Genomic DNA, 23,968 nt, shown 5'->3' with positions numbered 1-23,968 from the left:
CCCCAGCACAGGGAAACGCCAGGGCCAAGATGTGGGCGTGGGTGAGTGGGGGAATGTGTGGGGGACTTTTGAGATAGCATTGGAAATGTAAATGAAATAAATACCCAAATAAATAAATAAATAAATAAATAAATAAATGAAAGAAACACCTAGTGGCACAACTTAAATTGGACTTGTGTTCCTACGACATTTTGTTTCACCAAAGGGGCAAGAATGGTCTTTTGTGATTTTAGTACTGATACCATATCTTCTAACCACAGTCTTTTTTTTTTTTTTTTCCAGAGTCAGGGTTTCTCTGTATCCCTGGCTGTCCTGGAACTCACTTTGTAGACCAGGCTGGCCTGGAACTCAGAAATCCGCCTGCCTCTGCCTCCCAAGTGCTGGGATTAAAGGCGTGCACCACCACGCCCGGCTATAACCACAGTCTTAACTAATCTGCTTGAATATATTAAAACTCATTAAGATGGGGCATTTATATGGGACATGTACTATTCTAGACCCTTCGCAGAGGACAGGCTGAGGTGTTGTCGTGTGTTAGTTCACAGCTCTTTGCTTACAGGTACACAACTCATACTGGACTGAGAGAACTTGGTCAGTGGCGCTTGGGCTCTTTTAGTTTGGAGAGCAAAGAATAGTAGATCAAGCATGCTATTTCTTCTCTGGAGCTGAGTCTCAGGGGCATCGGCTGAGGCAGCCTAGATTCTCTATGAAGACCATAAAAGGAAGTGCTCTTACCTGTGAATTAGAGGCGAGGGTGGGGCTCAGAGGTAAAGTTGAGGAGGCTAAAGTCCGGCTAAGCAGAGGGTTGGGGAGGTTACCGCTGGGAGGGTGGGTGGCCTTCCAGTATGCCTCCAGATAGTCGGCAAGATGCTCACAAGCGTCCTCCAGCTGGTTCTCATCCAAGATCACATCAAATGATTCCTGCTAAAGTAAGCATTTCAGATAGGCCATTAACGCAACCCAGGACCAAGTTCTGTCTTCTCCCCAAATCCATGAGCAGAGGACAGCCCTTGCCCATTGTATTTATTCTTGCCTGGTATTTCCTTTTCCATCGGCTGACTCTCTTAGCTTGTTTGTGTGTGTGTGTGTGTGTGTGTGTGTGTGTGTGTGTGTGCGCGCGTGTGTGTGTGCGTGTGTGTGTCCTCAAATCCTGAATTAAAACACGGAGTGGTTTAACTGCTCAAAAATGGACTGTCAGCATGATTGGTAGGACAGTGCAGAAGAGTTATTTATCAGTTGTGAAAATCTGATACTGTGGTAGAAAAACATGAAAAATCTTAACAGTTAGAAGAGTGCTTGTTCTTGATACAGACTGTAGAAAGCTCTGAAAGCTAAGAGGCAAGATTAGTTCATGCATTTTGGCCCAAAATAGCCCAAACAACATTTTGACATGATCCAAATTTAACACTTCAGTGTGAGGAGAGGTCAGTGAGAGATGAGGTCCTTTACTTTTGAAAATTTAAAATTATTGATCAAGAAATATAACATTAATTTAAATTAGTCAAATTCATAATTGTATCTTTTATACAGTTTTTCCAACATAGTTGTACTTGAATGAATACTAGGTTGGATCTATAGCCCCAAAGTATAATATATAAAAGTAGGAATGTATGTCTGGGAAACTTACTGTTTAAAAATTTGGTTTGGGGCTGGTGATATAACTCACTGGGGAAAGTGCTTGCTGTGCAACTGTGGGGTCCCTGGTTTGAATCTCTAGAACCCATGCCAAAGCCAACACTGAGTTTTGGTAATCCCAGCACTCCTACAAGAACACAGGGCATAGACAAGAGAATCCTGGGAATTAGCCAGCCAGCTAGCCTGTTGTATACTCTGACCAACAAGATGCCTTGGCTGAAGATGGAAGGTGGAAACCAACACCCATGTTATCCTATGACCTCAGTGTGCACTGTGGAAAGCATGCTCACAGTGGTATTCTTATGCATGAAATTCAGTGTTTAGTTTGACATGGTCCAAGTTGTTTTTTTTCAGACAACATGTTGCATGTGGCTAGAAGTGGATAAGACCCACACTCTGAAGAGGTCCATCTTACAAACCACGGTCCTTTAATAGGAAGTGAGGTCTGTACAGGATGTTTGTAGAGTTTTTGGAAGGGTGACTATTACCTGGCCTACATATGCTCTAGACACATGGTCATACAGACTCTGGCATACCTCTTTAGAGTGAATGCCATCGTTAGTGAGACTGAGTCTCTTCCCACAGATATGTAACTACATTGTTTCTAAAATGTAGGTCCAATCGCTTAAGCTGTTTGGACCATGTAGATAACTTACCGGAGGACATTGGGCCAGTTTATCAGCTGCTACCATCTGGACATTGAGGTGTTTTGCTTGAGATTTCCCTCGAGATTTTATCAACCTTTGTAAAACCTGGAAAAGGTACAGGTTTGTATCAGGATTATCTGTACTTGGATAAGCTACAGAGTATATTATGGACTACTTTATACTTGTCCCTGGATGAACAACATGTACCTTTGAGAAATAAAATACAACGTAGAGATTAACCAAAAAACTAACATGCTTCCATACATCTCTTGCAAGCTTTACACACAAGAGTAAAGCTGATGCTGAGATATTTTCCTGCCTAACAGTTCTCAAAATTCCTGCACCATCACCTAAGTAAATATATATATATATATATGTATGTATATATATCATGAACCCCAAAGGGCCATTGCTTTTCAGGGAATATTTCTAATATTTTTCAAATATCGTAGCACTGTTAATTCATTTTAAATTAAAAAACATCACTTTTTAAGAAATCTGAAATATCAGCTTCTGTATCCAGTATTCTATAATATAGGTTTTCTTGATATTTGTAGGGAGACCATAACAGAGATACACAGTTAAATAACGGGGTTGTGCCAGGTTCCTCATAGAGAGCAGGTGATTCATTCTTCGCTACTAAACTGAAGTCCACCAAATCTATAGCTATACAGACCTGTGGCCATGAGGACTCGGGAGCTATATGGAATAGCTTGATGTCGCATAGTATTACTGTTCTGTCCTGAAATTCTGCTGGACCATTCCCTACATGACTCATAAGGTCACTCATAGCCAGGCGGGGGTGGCCCACACCTTTAATCCCAGCACTTGGGAGGCAGAGGCAGGCGGATTTCTGAGTTCGAGGCCAGCCTGGTCTACAAAGTGAGTTCCAGGACAGACAGGGCTATACAGAGAAACCCTGTCCGGAAACAAAAAAAAAAAAAAAAAAAAACAACAACAACAACAACAAAAAAGGCACTCATGGAGTTCTCTGTGATCCTCACTCATGTTTCCATGCTTCATTGCTTAGCATTGGTATTGCTGGCAGCAAATGCTTCTCACAGTCCTAACTGTAAGAACACACGGATGCATTTGCTGCTATAGTCTGCACCCAGGCTTGGACTCCCAGCAGCTTTGCCACTGTGTGTGTGGAGATGCCAAGAGTGATGGAAAGAAACACCCTAATGGTACTGTGGCTGCAGCTCCCGTCACAAACCCTCTGAAGTCCCTTCAGTGGTCCAGGACCCACACTTAGGACCACTGCTCTGAGCCACACATTAACCATGCTCATTCTTCTTCTAAAACTTCTTGACTAGTGTGGAGCTTTTCAAAAACTATGTCCATGAAGAAGGCATCGCCTTTAACTACTGCGGAACAGAGTACAAAACACATGACAATAATATCTGAATATAGGAAAACAGTGTAACCCGCTTACCTTGGGAGAAGAAATCTTTACGTACACTATGATAGGGGCCAAAGAGGTCTTACTGAGTTGAGCTGGGTGATTAATTGTATCCGCGTCAAGGACTACCAATTGCAGTGTTCTTGCAAGTTCAAAAATCCTTTCAATTTCACTCTGAACTTCCGCTGTAAAGGTTTAAACAGAGTTCGCTTATTTAAAAGGACACATTTGAAACTACAGGAAGCTGAAATGAAGTGGCGCACTATTTCTTTATCCAGAGTGACAGCAGGACAGCTGCTGTTTTACTGATTATAGTCAACATGACTGGGGAAAGATGTCCTTTGACAAGGGCTATTTCCTCACACCTTTAGTACTGCAGGCTTTGTTCTTTCAGCCAGCACCAAATGTACCACCTTTCCTAGCACATAAGCTTACCTGTGTTGGGCCATCTGTTATGTAAAGATGTACAATATGAAGAGAGAGACATGAGGGTGCCTATTAGAAACTTGGCCTAAACTGCACTTTTCTTTTTTTTTTTTTTCCATTTTTTATTAGGTATTTAACTCATTTACATTTCCAATGCTATACCAAAAGTCCCCCATATCCACCCACCCCCACTCCCCTCCCCACCCACTCCCCCTTTTTGGCCCTGGTGTTCCCCTGTACTGGGGCATATAGTTTGCAAGTCCAATGGGCCTCTCTTTCCAGTGATGGCCGACTAGGCCATCTTTTGATATATATGCAGCTAGAGTCAAGAGCTCCGGGGTACTGGTTAGTTCATAATGTTGTTCCACCTATAGGGTTGCAGATCCCTTTAGCTCCTTGGCTACTTTCTCTAGCTCCTCCATTGGGAGCCCTATGATCCATCCATTAGCTGACTGTGAGCATCCACTTCTGTGTTTGCTAGGCCCCGGCATAGTCTCACAAGAGACAGCTACATCTGGGTCCTTTCAATAAAATCTTGCTAGTGTATGCAATGGTGTCAGCGTTTGGATGCTGATTATGGGGTGGATCCCTGGATATGGCAGTCTCTACATGGTCCATCCTTTCATCTCAGCTCCAAACTTTGGCTCTGTAACTCCTTCCATGGGTGTTTTGTTCCCAAATCTAAGGAGGGGCATAGTGTCCACACTTCAGTCTTCATTCTTCTTGAGTTTCATGTGTTTAACAAATTATATCTTATATCTTGGGTATCCTAGGTTTGGGGCTAATATCCACTTATCAGTGAATACATATTGTGTGAGTTTCTTTGTGAATGTGTTACCTCACTCAGGATGATGCCCTCCAGGTCCATCCATTTGGCTAGGAACTTCATAAATTCATTCTTTTTAATAGCTGAGTAGTACTCCATTGTGTAGATGTACCACATTTTCTGTATCCATTCCTCTGTTGAGGGGCATCTAGGTTCTTTCCAGCTTCTGGCTATTATAAATAAGGCTGCTATGAACATAGTGGAGCATGTGTCCTTCTTACCTGTTGGGGCATCTTCTGGATATATGCCCAGGAGAGGTATTGCTGGATCCTCCGGTAGTACTATGTCCAGTTTTCTGAGGAACCGCCAGACTGATTTCCAGAGTGGTTGTACAAGCCTGCACTCCCACCAACAATGGAGGAGTGTTCCTCTTTCTCCACATCCACGCCAGCATCTGCTGTCACCTGAATTTTTGATCTTAGCCATTCTGACTGGTGTGAGGTGGAATCTCAGGGTTGTTTTGATTTGCATTTCCCTGATGATTAAGGATGTTGAACATTTTTTCAAGTGCTTCTCTGCCATTCGGTATTCCTCAGGTGAGAATTCTTTGTTCAGTTCTGAGCCCCATTTTTTAATGGGGTTATTTGATTTTCTGAAGTCCACCTTCTTGAGTTCTTTATATATGTTGGATATTAGTCCCCTATCTGATTTAGGATAGGTAAAGATCCTTTCCCAATCTGTTGGTGGTCTTTTTGTCTTATTGACGGTGTCTTTTGCCTTGCAGAAACTTTGGAGTTTCATTAGGTCCCATTTGTCAATTCTCCATCTTACAGCACAAGCCATTGCTGTTCTATTCAGGAATTTTTCCCCTGTGCCCATATCTTCAAGGCTTTTCCCCACTTTCTCCTCTATAAGTTTCAGTGTCTCTGGTTTTATGTGAAGTTCCTTGATCCACTTAGATTTGACCTTAGTACAAGGAGATAAGTATGGATCGATTCGCATTCTTCTACACGATAACAACCAGTTGTGCCAGCACCAATTGTTGAAAATGCTGTCTTTCTTCCACTGGATGGTTTTAGCTCCCTTGTCGAAGATCAAGTAACCATAGGTGTGTGGGTTCATTTCTGGGTCTTCAATTCTATTTCATTGGTCTACTTGTCTGTCTCTATACCAGTACCATGCAGTTTTTATCACAATTGCTCTGTAGTAAAGCTTTAGGTCTGGCATGGTGATTCCGCCAGAAGTTCTTTTATCCTTGAGAAGACTTTTTGCTATCCTAGGTTTTTTGTTATTCCAGACAAATTTGCAAATTGCTCCTTCCAATTCGTTGAAGAATTGAGTTGGAATTTTGATGGGGATTGCATTGAATCTGTAGATTGCTTTTGGCAAGATAGCCATTTTTACAATGTTGATCCTGCCAATCCATGAGCATGGGAGATCTTTCCATCTTCTGAGATCTTCCTTAATTTCTTTCTTCAGAGATTTGAAGTTTTTATCATACAGATCTTTCACTTCCTTAGTTAGAGTCACGCCAAGATATTTTATATTATTTGTGACTATTGAGAAGGGTGTTGTTTCCCTAATTTCTTTCTCAGCCTGTTTATTCTTTGTATAGAGAAAGGCCATTGACTTGTTTGAGTTAATTTTATATCCAGCTACTTCACCGAAGCTGTTTATCAGGTTTAGGAGTTCTCTGGTAGAATTTTTAGGGTCACTTATATATACTATCATATCATCTGCAAAAAGTGATATTTTGACTTCCTCTTTTCCAATTTGTATCCCCTTGATCTCCTAAACTGCACTTTTCTTGCTTTCCACCAATGAAGACATGGTCGTAAGTATAACCTGTTCAGTACATACAATGCTAATTGTATGTATGTTTTCAAGGTTGACCAGTTGACCTGTTCTGCCCTGGGGAGAACCACCTCTTCCGTTTCCAGGTCTTTTCAGTTGCCTGTAGTTGTTTGTGTAGGGTTGATGCCTCATGGACTTTTCTCCATCCAATTTGTCCTGTTCATTGATGCCATCCTTGACCAACTCACAATTGGGTAGTCAAGCTGGTGAGACTACAAGTGTAGCTTCTGATATTACTAGGAATATTTATGTGTATACAGATGTGAGTGCAATAACAGTTTGTAAAGAGAGAGGCCATGAACTTAAACGAGAAGGGAGGGATATGTGGGATGATTTGGAGGGAGGAAAGCTAAGGGAAAAATATTATAAGTAAATTTGAATCTCAAAAAACATTTGTTTTAAAGTGGTCTTGTAACATTCATGTTTCAGCAGGAAGTTTCCCACTAGAAATAGCACATAGAATTACAGAAAATGACATCAGTTCATCTGCTCTCCAAAGAGTCCACAGCAAGACTCCCAGGTTGACCATCTGAGATAATGAGAATAATCTCTGCATTGCCGAGTTTGGTGGCTACTAGCCATGTGAGGGTACTCAGCACTTAAAATGTAGCTAGTCTAAATGAAAAGACTGGATTTTAAAATTGTAATAATTTAATATTGAACTGTAAAGCATAGCATGTAGCTTATAGTTAGAACTGAAGATGAGAGAGTCAAGTCCACGAGACTCTCACACCAGCCAACTGGGGCTTAAAAGTGCTTCAGTTTCTTTGATTTGTCTGTACTAATGGCAGAATGTTCTTGGAGATGATTTTAACTCACATATTCTGGAAAATACAAGTCACTAACTATTTGCATAAAATTCTTTACTTGATTGCTTTGAAAAACCACAACCTAGTCACTTGATTTACTAAATACAAAACAATATTTGGTCACAGAGCACCCTGATACATTCTTGCTACAACAAATACTACATATTCCATCGGATAAAGTTTGCTAGTTTATAAGAAACACAGGGAATAGAATTGCACAAATAACAGTGCAACACAGCAAAATTCTGACCATCAGAAACCTTCAGAATTAGTAGTCCAGTTTTTTTTTTTTCAAGAAAAAAATTGTGAAAAATGAGAGATTTGAGAGACTGGATTACAATATGTGGACTGTATACTATTTGGATAGTAGTTTATATACGTGTAATTAATCAACTTTGTAAAATATGTCTATGATTTACTCCAATGATCTGTGGATGGAGAATGATTCAATAAAACACTATTGGCTACAAATAGTTCTTTAGCTTTGCAGAAGAACTTGAAAACGTCCCCAACACTATGTATTCCACAGGTGTCACTGTCTTGAATGTTATTTACTCTCAAAGGCCTTCCTTGTATTCAGTGATCCCCTCCTCAGGTTGTTCTCTGCTCCTGGGCTTGTGAGCCACTGACCAGCTATCTGCGATTTTCAATTAATTTATATCTATATTTTGTGTCCTTTTTGTTCTCTGCTCCTGGGCTTGTGAGCCACTGACCAGCTATCTGCGATTTTCAATTAATTTATATCTATATTTTGTGTCCTTTATTTTTGTGAGCCTGTCACCTATAATACTGCCTAGCAATGGTTGGTTCCTTAATGCCTTAAGAATAAACTCTTTGGCAAGTTCCTTAATACCTTACCCTACCTCTTTATGATATGCCCTCTACCTCCCTCCTTTCAACTGTACACTTTAGCCAAAGTGGCATGATTTCCAGAAGCTTCTTAGAGTTGCCATTGCCTCAAATCATCACCCCATTGCCTCCTCAACCTCTTTCCTTTCTACACACTTTCAAGCTGCAAGTCATAGCTCAGGCATCCCCTGTCCTACCGCTTCTGCAGCATCAGCTCTGAGGCACTGGGTTCACCATAAGAACACTGCCTTCATTCTGCACTCCAGTGGCTCCTATCTGCCTCATTGCTGTGTTAAACGCCTGGCTGCAGAAGCTTTATGAAATCCATCCTTCTACTTTCAGGCTTTTGCATGTTGTTTGTTAGCTAGTACATGTGTAGCAAAACACATGGAGCAGAGAGGCATTTAAAATCCTCCTGTTGGTCACTGTAAGTAAACTGCTTGGCTTTGTTAGTTGCTTAAATCTATGAAATGGTCTTTTTATAACAATGTCCTTAAGTACCAAATAAATAAGAGATTACTATAAGTAAGCAAAAAATATCATATTTTCCTCCAAAACTATAAGATGGGGTGTCACTGTGTGGTCCAGGCTGCTTCTGAACATATAAATTTTCTGCATTAGCATCTGACATACTGAGGTTATAGGTATACGTACCACATCTACATTCGTAATCTATTTCCAGACTTGTGTCACTAAGCATCATTCAGGGCTTAGTAAGCAGTAGAAAAAAAAAAAAAACAGTTTTCTTTTGTGTGTGGACATGTGTACATGTGCCCATAGAGGCCAGAAGAGGATGTTGCCCAATGTGTACTAGGAACTGAATTCCAGTTCTGAGATCCAGGCCTCCAAAAGAGTGTTTTTATGAAGTATTAAAGATAAGTTTTCATATATATATATATGTGTGTGTGTGTGTGTGTGTACACACACACATACATTCATGCATATATAAAATTATAGTTCAGAGTAAGTGAAGAACTTGTTTGCTAAAGCCCTGCCTCCCAAAGGATTTACATATTTCACATAAAGAATTAAGTGAACCTAAACATGTCTGACAACTTTTAAAAATGTATAAGACCCTAAACCTAGCAATATACTAGTTAAAAGTGTACTAGTAACTAAACAGTAAGCACATACTTCAGGAAGTAGCTGCTGAAAGGTCTGAATTTGACCTTATTGCGTGTTAATGAACAATTTCTAGCCACATCCCAACAGACATATCAAAGTCCCCATGGTGCTTATTCAAATAAAAATACTGATGTAACTCAGGACAGCCAGGGACAGGCTTCCTCTGTTCTTAGTCTCACACATAAATCATTCTGTTTTGAATATGATCTCACCACTGATATAAATATTCAGTGAACATTAGTGAAACAGACCACAGTGCTCATAGCAGGTGGGATGACTTAAGCTATCCCAGTAACTACACTAGCTGTTGACATGGATTTTTCTACATGGTACCTACAGTTATTCTCTACAGATCTGCTCACTGTTACTGGTCTGTAAGGCATATTTAAATAGCTTAAGCTCTTTAGTATTGGCTGACTTACCTAAGCTGGACCTTGTGTTGGATCTTTCTATGATTGCATGCTTACTGGGATTGTTTAATACTGAGCGTTTGGCAAGGGAGATGTCAGCAGTGACTCTTGTGATGGATATCCTGTTGGAGAAAAAAAGCAAACCTAAGATTATTAATAAAACAGATGTGCGTGTCCAAAATTTAAAGGATGATTGAGATGTAAGTATGCTTATAAGGAGCTAGAGAGATTGTTTAGTAGTTAAGAGCATTTGCTCTTTCAGAGAAACCAGGTTTGGTTTCTCATACCCACATGGTGGTTCATAACTGTCTATAATTCCAGTTGCAGGGGATCCAGTGCCCTCTTCTGACCTCTCTGGGGTCCAGGCACACACATGATGAACATACATACTTGCAGACAAAACACATTCAATAAATATAAACTTGAAATATACATATGTAAATACAAACAAATACTTACATTTGTGTGTGTGTGTGTGTGTGTGTGTATAATACACACAGACACGTTTCAAAACAGACTTATTAGTAGGAGAAATAATAATTTATTATGCACCTGTCTTGCCTAGCATTTAATATTTGCTTACCAAATCTGATTAAATTGTCTCCAAAACTAGAAAGAGATCCATATTTGCTGATGAAAAATAGAAAAGAAACTACAGGAAGACATAATTACATTGTGTTACTGTCAACAAAATCAAAGATTACTATTAATCCAACTGACATTTCTACCTGTAGTCTTGTGTTGTGACACATGAGGAAAGTGGCAGACCAACCTTCCTTCAGAGAACTAAGAATCCTGTTAAAAAGATGGAGAACGATCACAGACTTCGAATGGTGACCCTATGATATGAGAGCACCCTATGAGAGCTGTAAGATGTTGAAAGGGTTCATATGGCATAGAAATAAAGTAATCATATGTGGAAGGTGAAAATAGAAAGCAGCTTGCACTTGGGATAGTTGAATATTTGGGGAATATTTACATAGACATTAGGAAAAACTTGAGACAAAGAAAGACTTAGCGTATCCCCAAAGAAGCTGGTGACAGTAAGACCAAAACCAAGAGGCTTGGTTTGAAAGTCTGCTGTAAAGGCAGAGCGCCCTAGAGCATCACGTGGCCTAGTGAGAATTACTTTTCCATTTGGAATAAGACCACAGACCTACTTGCCTACAGGCTGTAAATCCTAGGGGCCCTGACTAGGGGCCATTAAATGGCAAGGGAAAAATGATTCTGACAGTTGAGTTCTCACCCTGCTTCTCCATATTGGTCTTTTGGAAGCCCAACTTATGTTCATTATGTCCTCTAGGTGTCAGAAAGGAGGCTGCTTTTCTGGACAAACAGCAGTGCGACTAAACTATATGTACACCACTGGTCTCCTATATAAAATATTCAGCAAGAGTATCTTACAGGGAAACATGAAGCCAGAAAGCCCGGCCTGGAAGTGCAGACCTTGTTCCTTATGCCTGTTTGCCCCTTCCTTAAATATAAGTTCACCCTTGTGAATGCCTTACAGGAGAGGCTGGGGAACAACCAACCATTAGTAAATACCCTGAAGGCGAAATTATGTTCATAGAATTGAAACAAAATTTATGCTTAAAAACTCAAGAGTAAGAAGACTTTTAGAAATTAAAAATAAATGATAGTAGAAATGAAAAGGATGAAAGGATGAAGTTAGGGCTGCTCTGAAAGAATACAAGCAAAGACAAAATAGGACAGGAAAGCTTGAAAAGTAAAGAACTGCCCAGCAGTCCAAATTCCAAAGAGTTATAAGCTAAAGAATTTCAGAACTAGGAGTCTGGAGTTTTATATTAAAAGCATCTAGCACTGATTGAAATCCATACCAAACATAAATCCCATCACACTAGGAACCAGAAAAACTTCCAGAGAAAACCGGGGCTTTAGACTTCTCAAGAGCAACAGTGGGGCCAGAAGATTACAAAGCAAAAGCTTTCAGGATCACCTGGCAGAGGCCAAGTGCCATAGGGCAGACTTGTCTTCCCAGCACTTGGAAGGATGAAGCATGTGGACTCAGTACAAGGTCAGCCCCAGCTACATAGTGATACCCCATGTCAACAGCAACAGAATCCTTAACTGTTTACATCATCAGTTGAGTAGGTTGATTGAAGACCTTTTTAGACATTCCAGATAATCATTCTAGGGATATGATTGAAGTAGGATTGAAATAGAAGGGTGAAGGTGGAGAGATGACAAGGGATCGAGGCCAGAGGAGCACTAATCCAAAAGCAAGAGGAAGAAATCCCTAAGGATAGAGGACAGTATGCCAGGGTGTTAGCACAAAATGTGTCCTTGGGGGTAAGGTGCTAAGGTGAAGGTCATCACTGGGGACACTCCAGCTGTGCCTCATATAATAGGGTTCCCTTTATGCTGAGTACAGAGAACACATAGCTACTAAAGTCATCATTCCTAAAGTGCACACAGAATGCCTGCTAGATGCTCACATGAGATGGGTATATTTATCTGGGCAATACAGTGGTTGTGGGTAAGTTAATCACTGCTAGGAAAACCATAGGATGGGTAACTGCAGAGCATTCAGGCAGTCATGCAAGAGGGGGTAAAAGTAATGAGGTAACTCCTGTCTTCTCCTGGCTTCTAATCAATCCTTCTGCCTCCAGAAAGAAGCTAGCTGTGAGGCCTAGTCTGGCTTTACTCCTTGGCCTCAGCTCTGAAGCTAAGGTTCTGAGCATGGGCCAATCCCGCCTTACCTGTTTACTTAGTGGGAAAAGAATACACGTGCACTGGGGGAGAGTGTAGAGAGAAGAGATTAAATGTTGAAGGGGGAGAGGATGGTGGGAAAGTATCAGAAGGAGGGGAGAAAGAATAAAGGTGTGCCTGGGATTATCTGGACAGTCCTAAGGCATCCTTGGCTCATGAATTGTAGGTAAGACAATGAACAGGTTGGGACCAGAGACAGCTTATGGATACAGGCACAGGGATCAGAATATCCTGGGTTGAGAATATGCAACACAAACAGTGGATCAGATTACACTAAATGAAGCCTACTTCCTGTCAGAAAAAACAAAAAACAGTTTACTCTTGGGGTCAAATATCTGCCCCACAGGGTTTGACCATGTTCAAGACAGAAATACACAAAGCCAGCATTGTAAAATACTTACCGCCCTTCAAATCTGTGTTTTAGAAAATCAAACAGTGCTTTTTGCATCATATCTGTGACCTGTAATTGAATAACAAATTAAAATGTGAAAAAAAATCTGAGGATAAAAAATTGTTACTGATCATGAGAACTGATTTTAGTTTGCTCCGTTAACACATAAAAATGGGGTTACCATACTTCCTGTTTTTAAACCTTAATGAAGTGACAAGGTAAAATTTCTGAGCGTAGGATATTTTAATGGCAAGCAATTGCTATGCAAGGGCTTGCAGGTATTCTCCATTTGATACTATTTCCTGCACGTGGTGGGTTGTAGCTAGCAGGACTACCCAAGGCAACCTTTAGGAAACGAATACCACAGCCAGCAAAGCATGCTCTGAGACAAGGTCAAACTCAGTCCATTGAATAGGGAGGGTATAGTCACAGAGCATGTTAACAGTCGTCGGCCAAGTGTGCTACAGAGAGTGGCACCCCAAACTCACCTCATACCCCTTCAGAGACGGGCCCACCAGCACCACTGGTCGCATGGAAGGTACCACATCATAAGGAGGAGTGTGCTCTGTCTGCAGAGAAATGAGACAGTTTTAGATTTCTCAAAGGCAGTGGATCTGAAGTACTTTATGTATAAGGTCCTCTTTACTGAACTCTGTAATATACAAGGCACTGAATTTTCAGACAAGTACATACATAATTGTCTCTTATTAAACCCAATGAAAAATCAGCACGTTTATTTTCCTCAGTTTAAATTACTGAATAGTCTTTGGTCTCCTTGCACTGAAACTAGTTGGTAGAACAAACAGAAACATGCCCAGGACAGACTGGGTGTCGTAGGCTTGACTATACACTAATGACTTGCTCTGCAAATACACTTGGGTTTTCTGAAGAGCTGAAAGGATCATGGTTAATTATGAAAAGAAAGATAAATTCCTGTCTCCTTTGCATGTGATATGTTGGCCTTACCCGTAAAGCACCTAGTTTCCAAGCATGTGTCTCTAACTGCCAAATGCATGGAATGCTACTAAGATTATGAGAAAGCAGAAATTGGCTTGCAAGCGTGCAGTCATTACCATTGGTCACAGCTTCATGATTAATGCCTTGGGATTTTGGCGCCTCTATTTTGTTTTGTTTTGTTTGACATTTATCAAGTTCTCAGATCAAGATTTATGTGTATTGGAAGGAAGATGAACAGTTTGTCATCATTTGACTACCTTGCATATCTAATCTGTTTCTGAAGCACACATTAGTGAGTTTCTGTTCCATAATTGATTCATGCCTTTCAGTAGGTAATTTGTTACACTTTAAAGAAGAGGGCAGGAGCTAAATTTTATTGCTGTTTCCAAAACGATCGCCATTGAGCTTGATTTCTTCTATTGAAAACTTGAAACTCAGATAACACAGTTAGCTTGATGAAATGTAAACAAGCTCTTGTACTGGGTAGTTGAAAAGCGATGTGGAAATGCCCCCCTTTAAGGCATTAGGACAGGGGAAAGGGCTTGTAGACACCTGATGAGCAAACCAATCATTCTCATATGCATGAGTTCTGTAAGACAGCCTCCCTTAAGGAGTACCGTAAGTGTCACATCTAACAAAGGAAAGCTTTTTTATGATATTTTAAGGATTTGACCAACTGAGGTACATATAATATTTATATCATTGTGTCACTGAAAAGCACTTGACTGTTGCTTAAAATCACCAATCACAAACTTGTTGTATTTTGATATTTCTGTTGCTTATAGGCTATCTAGACACACATCAAATTCAATGGTGTCAACCACACCAGTAGTTGTAGACCATATAATCAAAAGAAAAAATATATTACTGTGAAAGGGCTATTCACCTTTTACTGCTCAACATTTTCCCTAGCACTCAAAACTTCCCTTTAATAGACATAATAAAGGTAAAATGCATATTTGAGTGAAATAAAAAACCAAGACAAACACAGTACAGTAACATCACAAAAGCCAGACAAGCAGACAAGCAGCACCCTAAGAGCAACCTAGAACACAGAAGACAGCTGGCGTGGACTCACACACAGCCTACTCTCTTGTTCTGCATTCTACGTTATCACAGAGTAAGGAACACAAGAAGAATGAGCAACTGTGCCGCAGGCATCATATGCATATTTGTTAAGTGATTACATATCATATCACTTGAGTTTGTACTGAAAATACCTAGAAGTCATATATATATATATATCCTTTGATACTACAGTAAGACTCCTTCACCCTTTTATCATTAAGTATAGGATTATAAATTGCAATAACTATTAAGAAAAGATAGGACTTTAATTACTTTAGTCTGTGATAGCCACCAGCAAAGGGTAAGCCATGCTGACCATCAGGCAGCTTCTCTGTCAGCAGGGTTAACAAGGGAAATTACCTTATTTGATGGAATATTGATACTTTGTGCTGTATTATTAATGACATTTTTTATCTGTCCTTTTTATCTAAGCCATTTTTGTTTGAATTCCTTAGTGGAAACGTTAGGATAAACCTGTTTCATGTTTTCCAATTTGCAGGATAGTAAACTGCAAAATACTCTCTGATGAACATGATCAGCTTGATGTTGTTCCTTGGTGAGGTCCGGAGTGGCTGAGCACTGTTGACTTTCTAAGAAACATCTGCAATGTGCGCACCTGTGGTTACCTAGCTGCAAGCTTCAGTTGTGATGACAAGGCTGGGCCAGAGAAGTGGCCCACTCTTGTGGAAGATCATCATGCTAGGGGTTTCTGCATCAACACAAAAGTTCAGGTGTTTAAAATTGTGCCTGGAGTTCTCTCTTTAATGATTATTTAAAAAGAAATAAAAAAAGCTTATTCTTCCAAGTAAGGCAATGTATTGTTAAACTTTACAAAGCAATACAGCGCTCTCTCTCTCTTTCTCTCTCTCTGTGTGTATGTGTGTGTATGTGTGTGTGTGTGTGTGTGTGTGTGTGTGTGTGTGTGTGTGTGTGTGTGAAGGTAATTTGCTGAAAGTCTAGGGCAGGATAGATATTACTTTATATATAAGTTTAAAAATATCCATTCTTGTGCAATGCATGTTAACATTAGGGATTGTGAGTCTAAAGCATAGTGGATGTGGAAGATGGAAGGTACTGGGTCAAAGGAGAAGAAAAAAATGGAAATGGAGGGCAATACTTAAAATATACTGTTATTAAACAATGAAACACACTGAGAGAAAACTTGGGATTTCCCTGGACCTTCTGCTCAGGCTACAGCAGTGGTATGTGGCATCCTGACTGACCAATGGCAAAGGCTCTTCATGTGACCAGCAGCCCCATTGTCTGATAGGTGTGAAGCTGCCATCTGACTGATGGATAAGGCAAGAACACTGGGAGAGTGTTTATACATGATGACAGGAAAAACTCACAGTAAACCGCCAAACAAGCCTGCAGTTTTCCACTGGTCTTGTTCATCTGCAGATTTTGCACCTAATGGATTAGAAGCTTAAATACTGACTGAATTAAAAATTGAATGACCTCTTTTTTTAAAAGCATAAGCAATGTAACTGGATATCATAAAGAAGTATCCCGTAACTGCTTTAATGTGCTTGATTATAATTTATGTTTCCGGAAAAAAGAAAGGCAGACAATAAAAATATGTACACATGTACAACTGAGGTGTGCTGGTCAGCCAGCCAGGCCTGGACATCCTTGAGTATTTAATCAAAGTCTCTTGGTAGCATGTATCATTCCATCAAAAAGGATAATTATTGTAATGGCATTTCAACAGGTCACCCACTGCATTTAGTTGCTGTGAGATACATGGATTCAGTTAGCTATTGATGGACTGTCTTAGGGCCAGGAAGACTGCACTTAATAAAACCAAGTGGATTGATGCTAATGATGCCGTTGGCAGGAGAAACACGGGCATGTCAATGTCAACTTACCGACTTCTGCTTCTGCTTTGCTACAGCAGCATGGAAAAGAAACAAAGAATAACAGAGCATGCATGTTATTGACTTGTCAAAGGACGCAGACATAACAGGACCAGAAGTGTGACGCAGTGCGGCGGAGCAAGTGAACAACAGGAGCTGGGAAGTTGGGGTTACCTTCTTAAAGAAGGGCATTCTTTTCTCTTTGGAGTGGGGTGATGTTACACTGTTTGCACTGGGCTTAGGGGAGCGGTGGTTTGCTGGAATATCATTCTCTTCTGCATCTAAGCCAGTAGCATCTATGTCTATAGCTATATACAGACAAACAATTCAAAAGTCATCAGGTGGATAGGAAAGGAAAAGCAGGTTATAAAGAAAATAAAACAAAAGCAAATAGAATAACCAATGCAGAAGATTTATCATGAATGTGCAGTCTATTACACAGAGTAAAATATGTAAGACATGCCAAGATGCAATACAGTCAAATCTAACAAGACTGAAAGATACCCTTGTGATAGCTGCTTGCACAAGTTAGTGCAAGATCTCTTGAGAGCCTGTAGAGGAATACTTTGTATTTGCTTCAAACATTGATATTCTCCATATTAGATTATAAATGTAATTTACAAAGCACTTGGCCTTAGTACAAGGTCATACCCCAGCTCTTAGGTAAAAGACAAGTACTTTGGAAACATTTAATATGATAGGCTTCTGTCTTCTCATTTTTTTTTCCTGATTTTATATAAGGAGAACAGGGACCAGTAAAAAAGTTTCATTAAAATTATAACAGACATTTAAGGAAAAAAGAATAGAAAGCTCTTGATCCACGATACACCAAAGAAATTATAAATGATTGTTAGGGTGTTCCGGGACACACAGGATTGAAGTGACTTCAAGGTAGAATGTGTGTCCTCAGAGCGCCTGATTGATGACTGGTGGGAAATACCAGATTAACAAAATCATTCTATCAAAGTCAGTTAGGATTTGGGTAGTTTCCTAGTCTCTGAGGCAGAGTCCAAGAGCCCCAAAGAACAGGCCTCTTGTTTCCTCAGGAGTAAATGGTCCAGGTTGGAATGCTTGGAGTGTTTTCCCTTCTGAAACGCATTTCCCTGAAAATATAGCTCTAAAACCAGTAAATGAAAAAAAAAATGCATCATTTCATTTTCAAGGTTATGAAAACTTTCTACATGAAATTACTGTGGAATTTTAATCAACTACAGAATCAGGTAGGGAGTTTCTAAGATCAACTCAAATCAACCTGTGTTTTTAAGACTCAGAGGCTGAACCCACAGAATGCAAGGGGCTTATTCTTGGCGTAAGTCTAGCAGTGCCAAGCTGTGGACCCATGGCTCCTGCCTTAGAATTGGGCCCATGACTGCACCACACCACCTTGTAGGTGAGATGCTTTCACCATCTAGATGTGTTCTTTCTGTTCCTTTTACTTCCTCATTGGTCATGTGCTCAGAATCAGGGTTTAGAACAGTATCAGAACTGAGCTTACTAGATAACTACTTCATGGTTGAGAGTAGGTCAAGCGTTAGAAAAGGAAATGTGCCCACCTTATAAGGCCTTGCGCACAACATATTAACTCCTGAACAGATTGCATAATGCACTGATTTAAAGACTAACTAGCTAGAGTTAACAGTTTGGTGCTTAGGATCAGCCACCCTGAAACACAACCTAAACTGAGTTGCCTCTCCTGGCCTTTTCAAAGCACCCAAGATCATCTGGTACACAGCCTATTATTGTGCAGTTTCAGACCAGAGAGTGGTGGGTCTCCTGTTTCATTGTTTTTGTTGTTGTTGTTGTTTGTTTGTTTGATTGATTAGTTCAGAAATCTGTGAAGGGGCAAACCTCTGGCTAGCCAGCACAGTCTTGTAGCTCTGCTATTTTATGGGTAAGGGACTTTCTTTTGGTCTAGTTTATACATACTAATTAGTTAAAGGTTCAGATCTTGGTCTGCGAGAAATGCCACAGTCATAAAATTTCAGGTGTTTGGAATCAATCTAGACATTTACACTACACTACAGCTTTGCTCACAGCGAAAGATTTCTTTATGGTACCCTTTAACAAGGAAGCAGACTGTTAAAAACTTCCGGACATGAAGGTGGCAATCTAGGTTACTATTATAAAATAATAGCTCTTAACCAATATCAAGTCTCTTTCCCTTCTGGTGGCATATTCCCATATACCTTATCCTTCCAACCTTTCACTGGGTTTATGAAGAGCCACATCTGGAGACAAGCTACCCTCCAAGAACTTTATTGGAACTGAGGCTAGAAACTCTGAAAAATGCCAGAGTTCACAGGCCTCCAGGATGGTGACATTTCTGAATTGGATTTTAGGATTTATCTTGGAATCTCATCAGCTGTGGTCATCAGATAGATTTGTCTTAAAAGGAAATTCTTAATGAAAGAAATTTAACCTGCAAATTTATAAAGAATGGGAATGCAAACAAGACTAGGCCAGACAAGGGTGAGATGTTCAGTCACCCACACAGAGCCTGAATTCCAGATGGAAATTCACCTGCAGCTCAACAGCACAGGCTCAAAATCTCCTTCCGGCTTAGGGCATGGTGACTTTTTTGCTTTAGGTCTAGAAGTGTCTGTGTTCGTTCTGAAGCAATTCTAAATGCATTGTTCAGAACACATTTAAGCCACAAGGTTTTCAACTCCTTCAGTTTTCTGTTCATTCACCTACCTCAGATGATGCTTCTGGTAAGAGACGCTACCCACACTAATCAATCACACGTGAATTCCCTTACCTAGGCAAGCACTGGCATTACTCGGGAAAAGGACTTCCATGGGATTTAAATATATTTTGTAGTTTGTTTTTTACTATCCTTTTCCTGCCTCATACCTTATTATTTAGAGAACCTTAGGAATATATTTTAGGTTACTCTTAGAACTTGGGTCAAATCAAGCCAAGTTCAGGGCTGAGGTCTAAGCACAGGTGTAGTTTGAGGTGTGTGTTGTACATGCGCATTACATACACAGGGATTGGAAATTACTCCATGGTCTAACAGTGAGTTGAGAATTAAAGTTAAAACCTCTGGTAAGCAAAACATGAAAACTATATTTGCAGGCCAGTCCATGCTTGCTATGACACAGTTAGTTATTCTTGGTAGGAGACTTAAAAAATTGTCCCTAGGATTTTCTGAAGATTCTTTTTAGATCCATTGAGCTGCTGATAAGAAACTCATCAGAGCCAAGATATTCTGATGTTGTATATTACATTTGTTGTTTTTTTCTTCCAGGCCAATCAGTCTCAGTGCTTTCTAGTCTTAGCATTTAGGGAAGTTATTCCCAAGTCCTGTATCTTAAATACTCCAGTGAAGTTTTAAGCTCATCTTAATGTCATCGTGTTATATGTGTGCTTAATTCTTCCCCAGTGTACAGGAAATTTTCAGCATTTCATTAACACAAGTCAAAGTTGTCTTACCATTAGAAGATAGAAGAGCTTGTCATATCTCCAGCAGATAAGGGGTTTTATCACAATCTGATGTAACCTTCTTTCATGCTAGCACCCCCCCTCCCCCCAGTCTTCCAGACCATTCTGAGATGGCCTTTTAGGCAGTTAGGGTATCTGTAAGGGCTAAAGAGGAATCCCTGCCCTTTCACATGTTCCTTCCCTTGTACATACAGGGGTTGCCAAGTGCTTCTCCATCGCGGTAGATATATGCACCTCATCAACACTGCAAATCTTTGGTGCCTACTCTGAGCAGACTAGCTTGCTTCAGTTTTTTCAGTGGCTTTAAATTGCTGTGAGTTATATGTGTATGTATAGTTTTGTCAACCAATATAGATCCCAAATTGACATAATTTTCGTGTCCAGATTTTGCTCACTTAAAAGTATATGTACTTTTGTTTACTTGATAAAAGGTGTCAACTTCCAGTAAGTGCATATAGAACCTCAAGTTTGCACATGATGTAAAGCTGCCAGATTTCTATCAGACAAATTACAGTAAAATACCCTGAAGTTGAAATTCACATAAAGCTTTGCTGCCCTTGACAACATGTCACAGGAGGGACTAGGGTAGCCAATTAAATTACCACTGTTTCTTCTATAAAAACTTAGAGCAAACACAGGCGACTTTCTTGCTTGATAGTCAATACCAGGAAATATTGTCCATATCCCCTTATCCCCTAATTCCATGGAAGCCTTCTTATATCTGATGAATTTCCACATTTGTAGGTTTGTAAATTCATGCAACTAAAGAAGTCTGGGGAAGCATGAGAGGCAGAAGCATGGTCAGCACCGATGACCTACTCACCAGATGACGGCGGTGTCGATTTTCTGGAACTGGGCACTATGTCACCCAAACTGGATGATGAATTCCCTCCTGATTTACTGAAGGAAACCAAACATTCAGATTTAAAGGCAACAGTCGTTTCAGACACAAAAACATTGTACTTCTGGATAAATGTAATAATGAATAAATTATGTTTTTAATTGAACTCTTGAAAAATGTGTATTTGTTTAAAGGAAGCAAGCAGTCATTAACCAGTGGAGACTCCGGTGGTACTTGAAACAGTTTTATGATAGTTTCTGTTTTGAAATTTAGGGTGTGTTTTTTTTTTTTCTTTATGCTCCTGAGGGTATGGGAAAGAGCTAGGAGAATTTCTCTGGTTCTCAAGTTCCATGACTAGATCTTAGATAGGCAGACAGGGAAGACATGCGTTGCCTTTACATTTAGAGGATGTGGAGGTAAAGAGTATGGCCTCAATGCTAACACCTAAAATTCATGTGTCCTCACTTAGATCCAGTTCCTTTGGATTAGCTTGATTATTTTTAGTAGCTTAAGATTAAAAGTACAGCTTTCATGGTAACCTGCAAAAGATAAACAATTGGAACAAAGCAGTGTCCCGATTCACCAATCTTTAAGACACAAGAATAAACTCAAACAAGGATTACAATATGAATTAACCAGAAGACAATAGTGAACATTTTCAAAACAAGCTTAACAAGAAGGACTCCACTTGGTTAAGTTGTGAAGATTATTCAACACTTCTGAACGGGGCAAAGGAGAATCCACTAAAACATGCTTTATAAGAAAGTGTCATAATGGCATCTAATATATTGTATGCTAGTTTTAAATGTAAAAAGAATTAAAAAAAATCAAAGTTTAAAAATCCTTCTCAGTTACCAGACATAAGTGTGATGGAGCATATGCTTGTGTGTTTGAGAAATGTTGGAGTTGATAGAATGGGTGGTTCACTAGGATAGAGGAACGCGTGCCATCCCTTAACACATAAAACCCAGAAATACGCTATCTGAATATGAATGTCATGGAATTCAAGCAATATAACTGCACCAACCTGTGCATCTTATCATGGATGATCCAGGTTCTACTAGGAAGAACCATGTACCATGTGTGTGCCTCAAGAGGCACTGCTGCCCTAGCTAAATACTGATGTGCAGTTAAAAGTTCTGCCCTTGCTGGTTGATTTTTTTTTCCTACTCTTCTAGCATTTTAATACACAAAGCAAAGGACAATCACTTTACTAAACAACCAGCAGGTGAGCTCTGCGTATCCCTAAAGTTTAAATCCTGCTCACCCGCTCACCCAATAAGGACATGAAGGAGTGTATACAGCTAGTAAAAAGTGGAGCTTATGGAATCACTTTTGGGAAATGTGCGAGGATGCTTGTTGCTAAGACCAAGCACCTCTTTCTTGCAGCTTTCATCTTTTGTTTGTATGCCTCCTAAACTCCAAAGCCTAACTTTAGATCAAGCACAGGTTTGCTCTTCTGGTTTATTAGTTTTAATAGGCAGTATACTATGTTGTGTAAAATTGTGACAGATGCCGCTAATACGTAAAACATTCAGAGGATGATGTGACATCCACATGCCAAGTTCTTGAACTGTGCTCTGTGCCTTTGATGTTTGTTAGTCTTTTTAAACATTTTTATTCTTATACATGAGTGTTTTGCCTACATATATGTAAATGGATCACCTGTGTGCAATGTCCATGGAGGCCTGAACAGGGCATCTGATCCCTGGAACTAAGGTTACAGACAAGTGTTAGACTCCATGTGGGTATTGGGAACTGAACCTGTGTTCTCTGGAAGAGCACCATGACATTACTTAACTGTAGAGGCATCTCTCTAGCTCCTGACTTTTGTCAGTCTTTGAAATTTTTCTGTATGTGTATATATGTATGTATATATATATATGTGTATATAAATACACATACATATGTGTGTATATAATACAGATAAATATATATGCATATTTACATAAAATTCAGCCTTCTGAAATATGTGTTATATATATGTATACTATATATACATATATATGTATGTATATATGTGTGTGTGTCTGTATGTATATACACATAGACATACACACTGACTTTGATTATGTCCTTACAAAATATATAAAAGTGTCGAAAGGCAAATGTAAATACTTGTGGAAGAGAGTGGATGTCCTTAGGCATACCTAGATAAAAGTTTGGTAGACAGATGCAATGAAATAAAATCATGAAAGTCAAAGAAACATTATACAGTTCGAAGAGGAAGTAACCCAGCTCTGTAGAATAAATTGCAAGACAGTAGGAGTGTGACAGTGATCAAGTTCTGGTTTTAATGAGGCAACAGCCATTCAGTTTCACTCATCTCATGACAGTAGGTAAAAAATACTTCCTAACATTAAAATTTTAAGCACTAACAATGGAGTTGACATTATACAAACAAGCAAGTTGTAATGGAGTAAGACTGAAACTCAGCCACCCACAGGAAGATAAAGTCTTCCCATCTTTCTCCTTCCATCCATGTGAGAAGCATACTGCATTCTTCACCTTGGATACACAGGCTTCAGTATGAAGTTCGCCTCCTGGGTGAGAAGCCCTCTTAATGAATGTCTTGCTGAAGGGAAGCCTAGAGTAAGCCTCCTAAGAAGGTCTTATCAGAGTAATAGATCTAGCCTATTGCATAACTTCAGCTAACTGCTATTCATGAAGGCAATTTTGCTTCATACATGGTGTCTTTTTCTGTGCTTAACAGTTGGTAGAATTGAAAATTGGATCTCTCAAGTGAAAATGAAACTAA

At 39.7% G+C, this 23,968-nt stretch overlaps 1 protein-coding gene across 13 annotated transcripts in view; it reads right to left on the bottom strand.

Moving 5' to 3' along the window:
- Positions 1-23,968, bottom strand: part of Cacnb2 (calcium channel, voltage-dependent, beta 2 subunit) — a 384,951-nt gene that overhangs the window by 3,637 nt on the left and 357,346 nt on the right. For 6 of the 13 annotated variants that reach the window (XM_006497314.4, NM_023116.4, XM_006497320.2 and 3 more), the window contains 8 exons: positions 21,193-21,269; positions 17,100-17,233; positions 13,533-13,613; positions 13,055-13,113; positions 9,936-10,045; positions 3,718-3,869; positions 2,292-2,387; positions 736-924 (listed from right to left, as the gene is read on the bottom strand). In XM_006497314.4, coding sequence (XP_006497377.1) covers positions 736-924; positions 2,292-2,387; positions 3,718-3,869; positions 9,936-10,045; positions 13,055-13,113; positions 13,533-13,613; positions 17,100-17,233; positions 21,193-21,269 — 898 coding nt within the window. Of the gene's footprint in view, positions 1-735; positions 925-2,291; positions 2,388-3,717; positions 3,870-9,935; positions 10,046-13,054; positions 13,114-13,532; positions 13,614-16,937; positions 16,958-17,099; positions 17,234-21,192; positions 21,270-23,968 lie in introns of all 13 variants that reach the window. The other 7 variants (XM_006497313.4, XM_006497315.4, XM_006497319.4 and 4 more) reach the window with 3 other exon arrangements.

The sequence above is a fragment of the Mus musculus genome, chromosome 2 (genome assembly GCF_000001635.26).
Source record: "Mus musculus strain C57BL/6J chromosome 2, GRCm38.p6 C57BL/6J".
Classification (NCBI taxonomy): domain Eukaryota; kingdom Metazoa; phylum Chordata; class Mammalia; order Rodentia; family Muridae; genus Mus; species Mus musculus.
The sequence above is the reverse complement of the archived record's forward strand: the minus strand, read 5'-3'. Positions and strand labels throughout refer to the sequence as shown.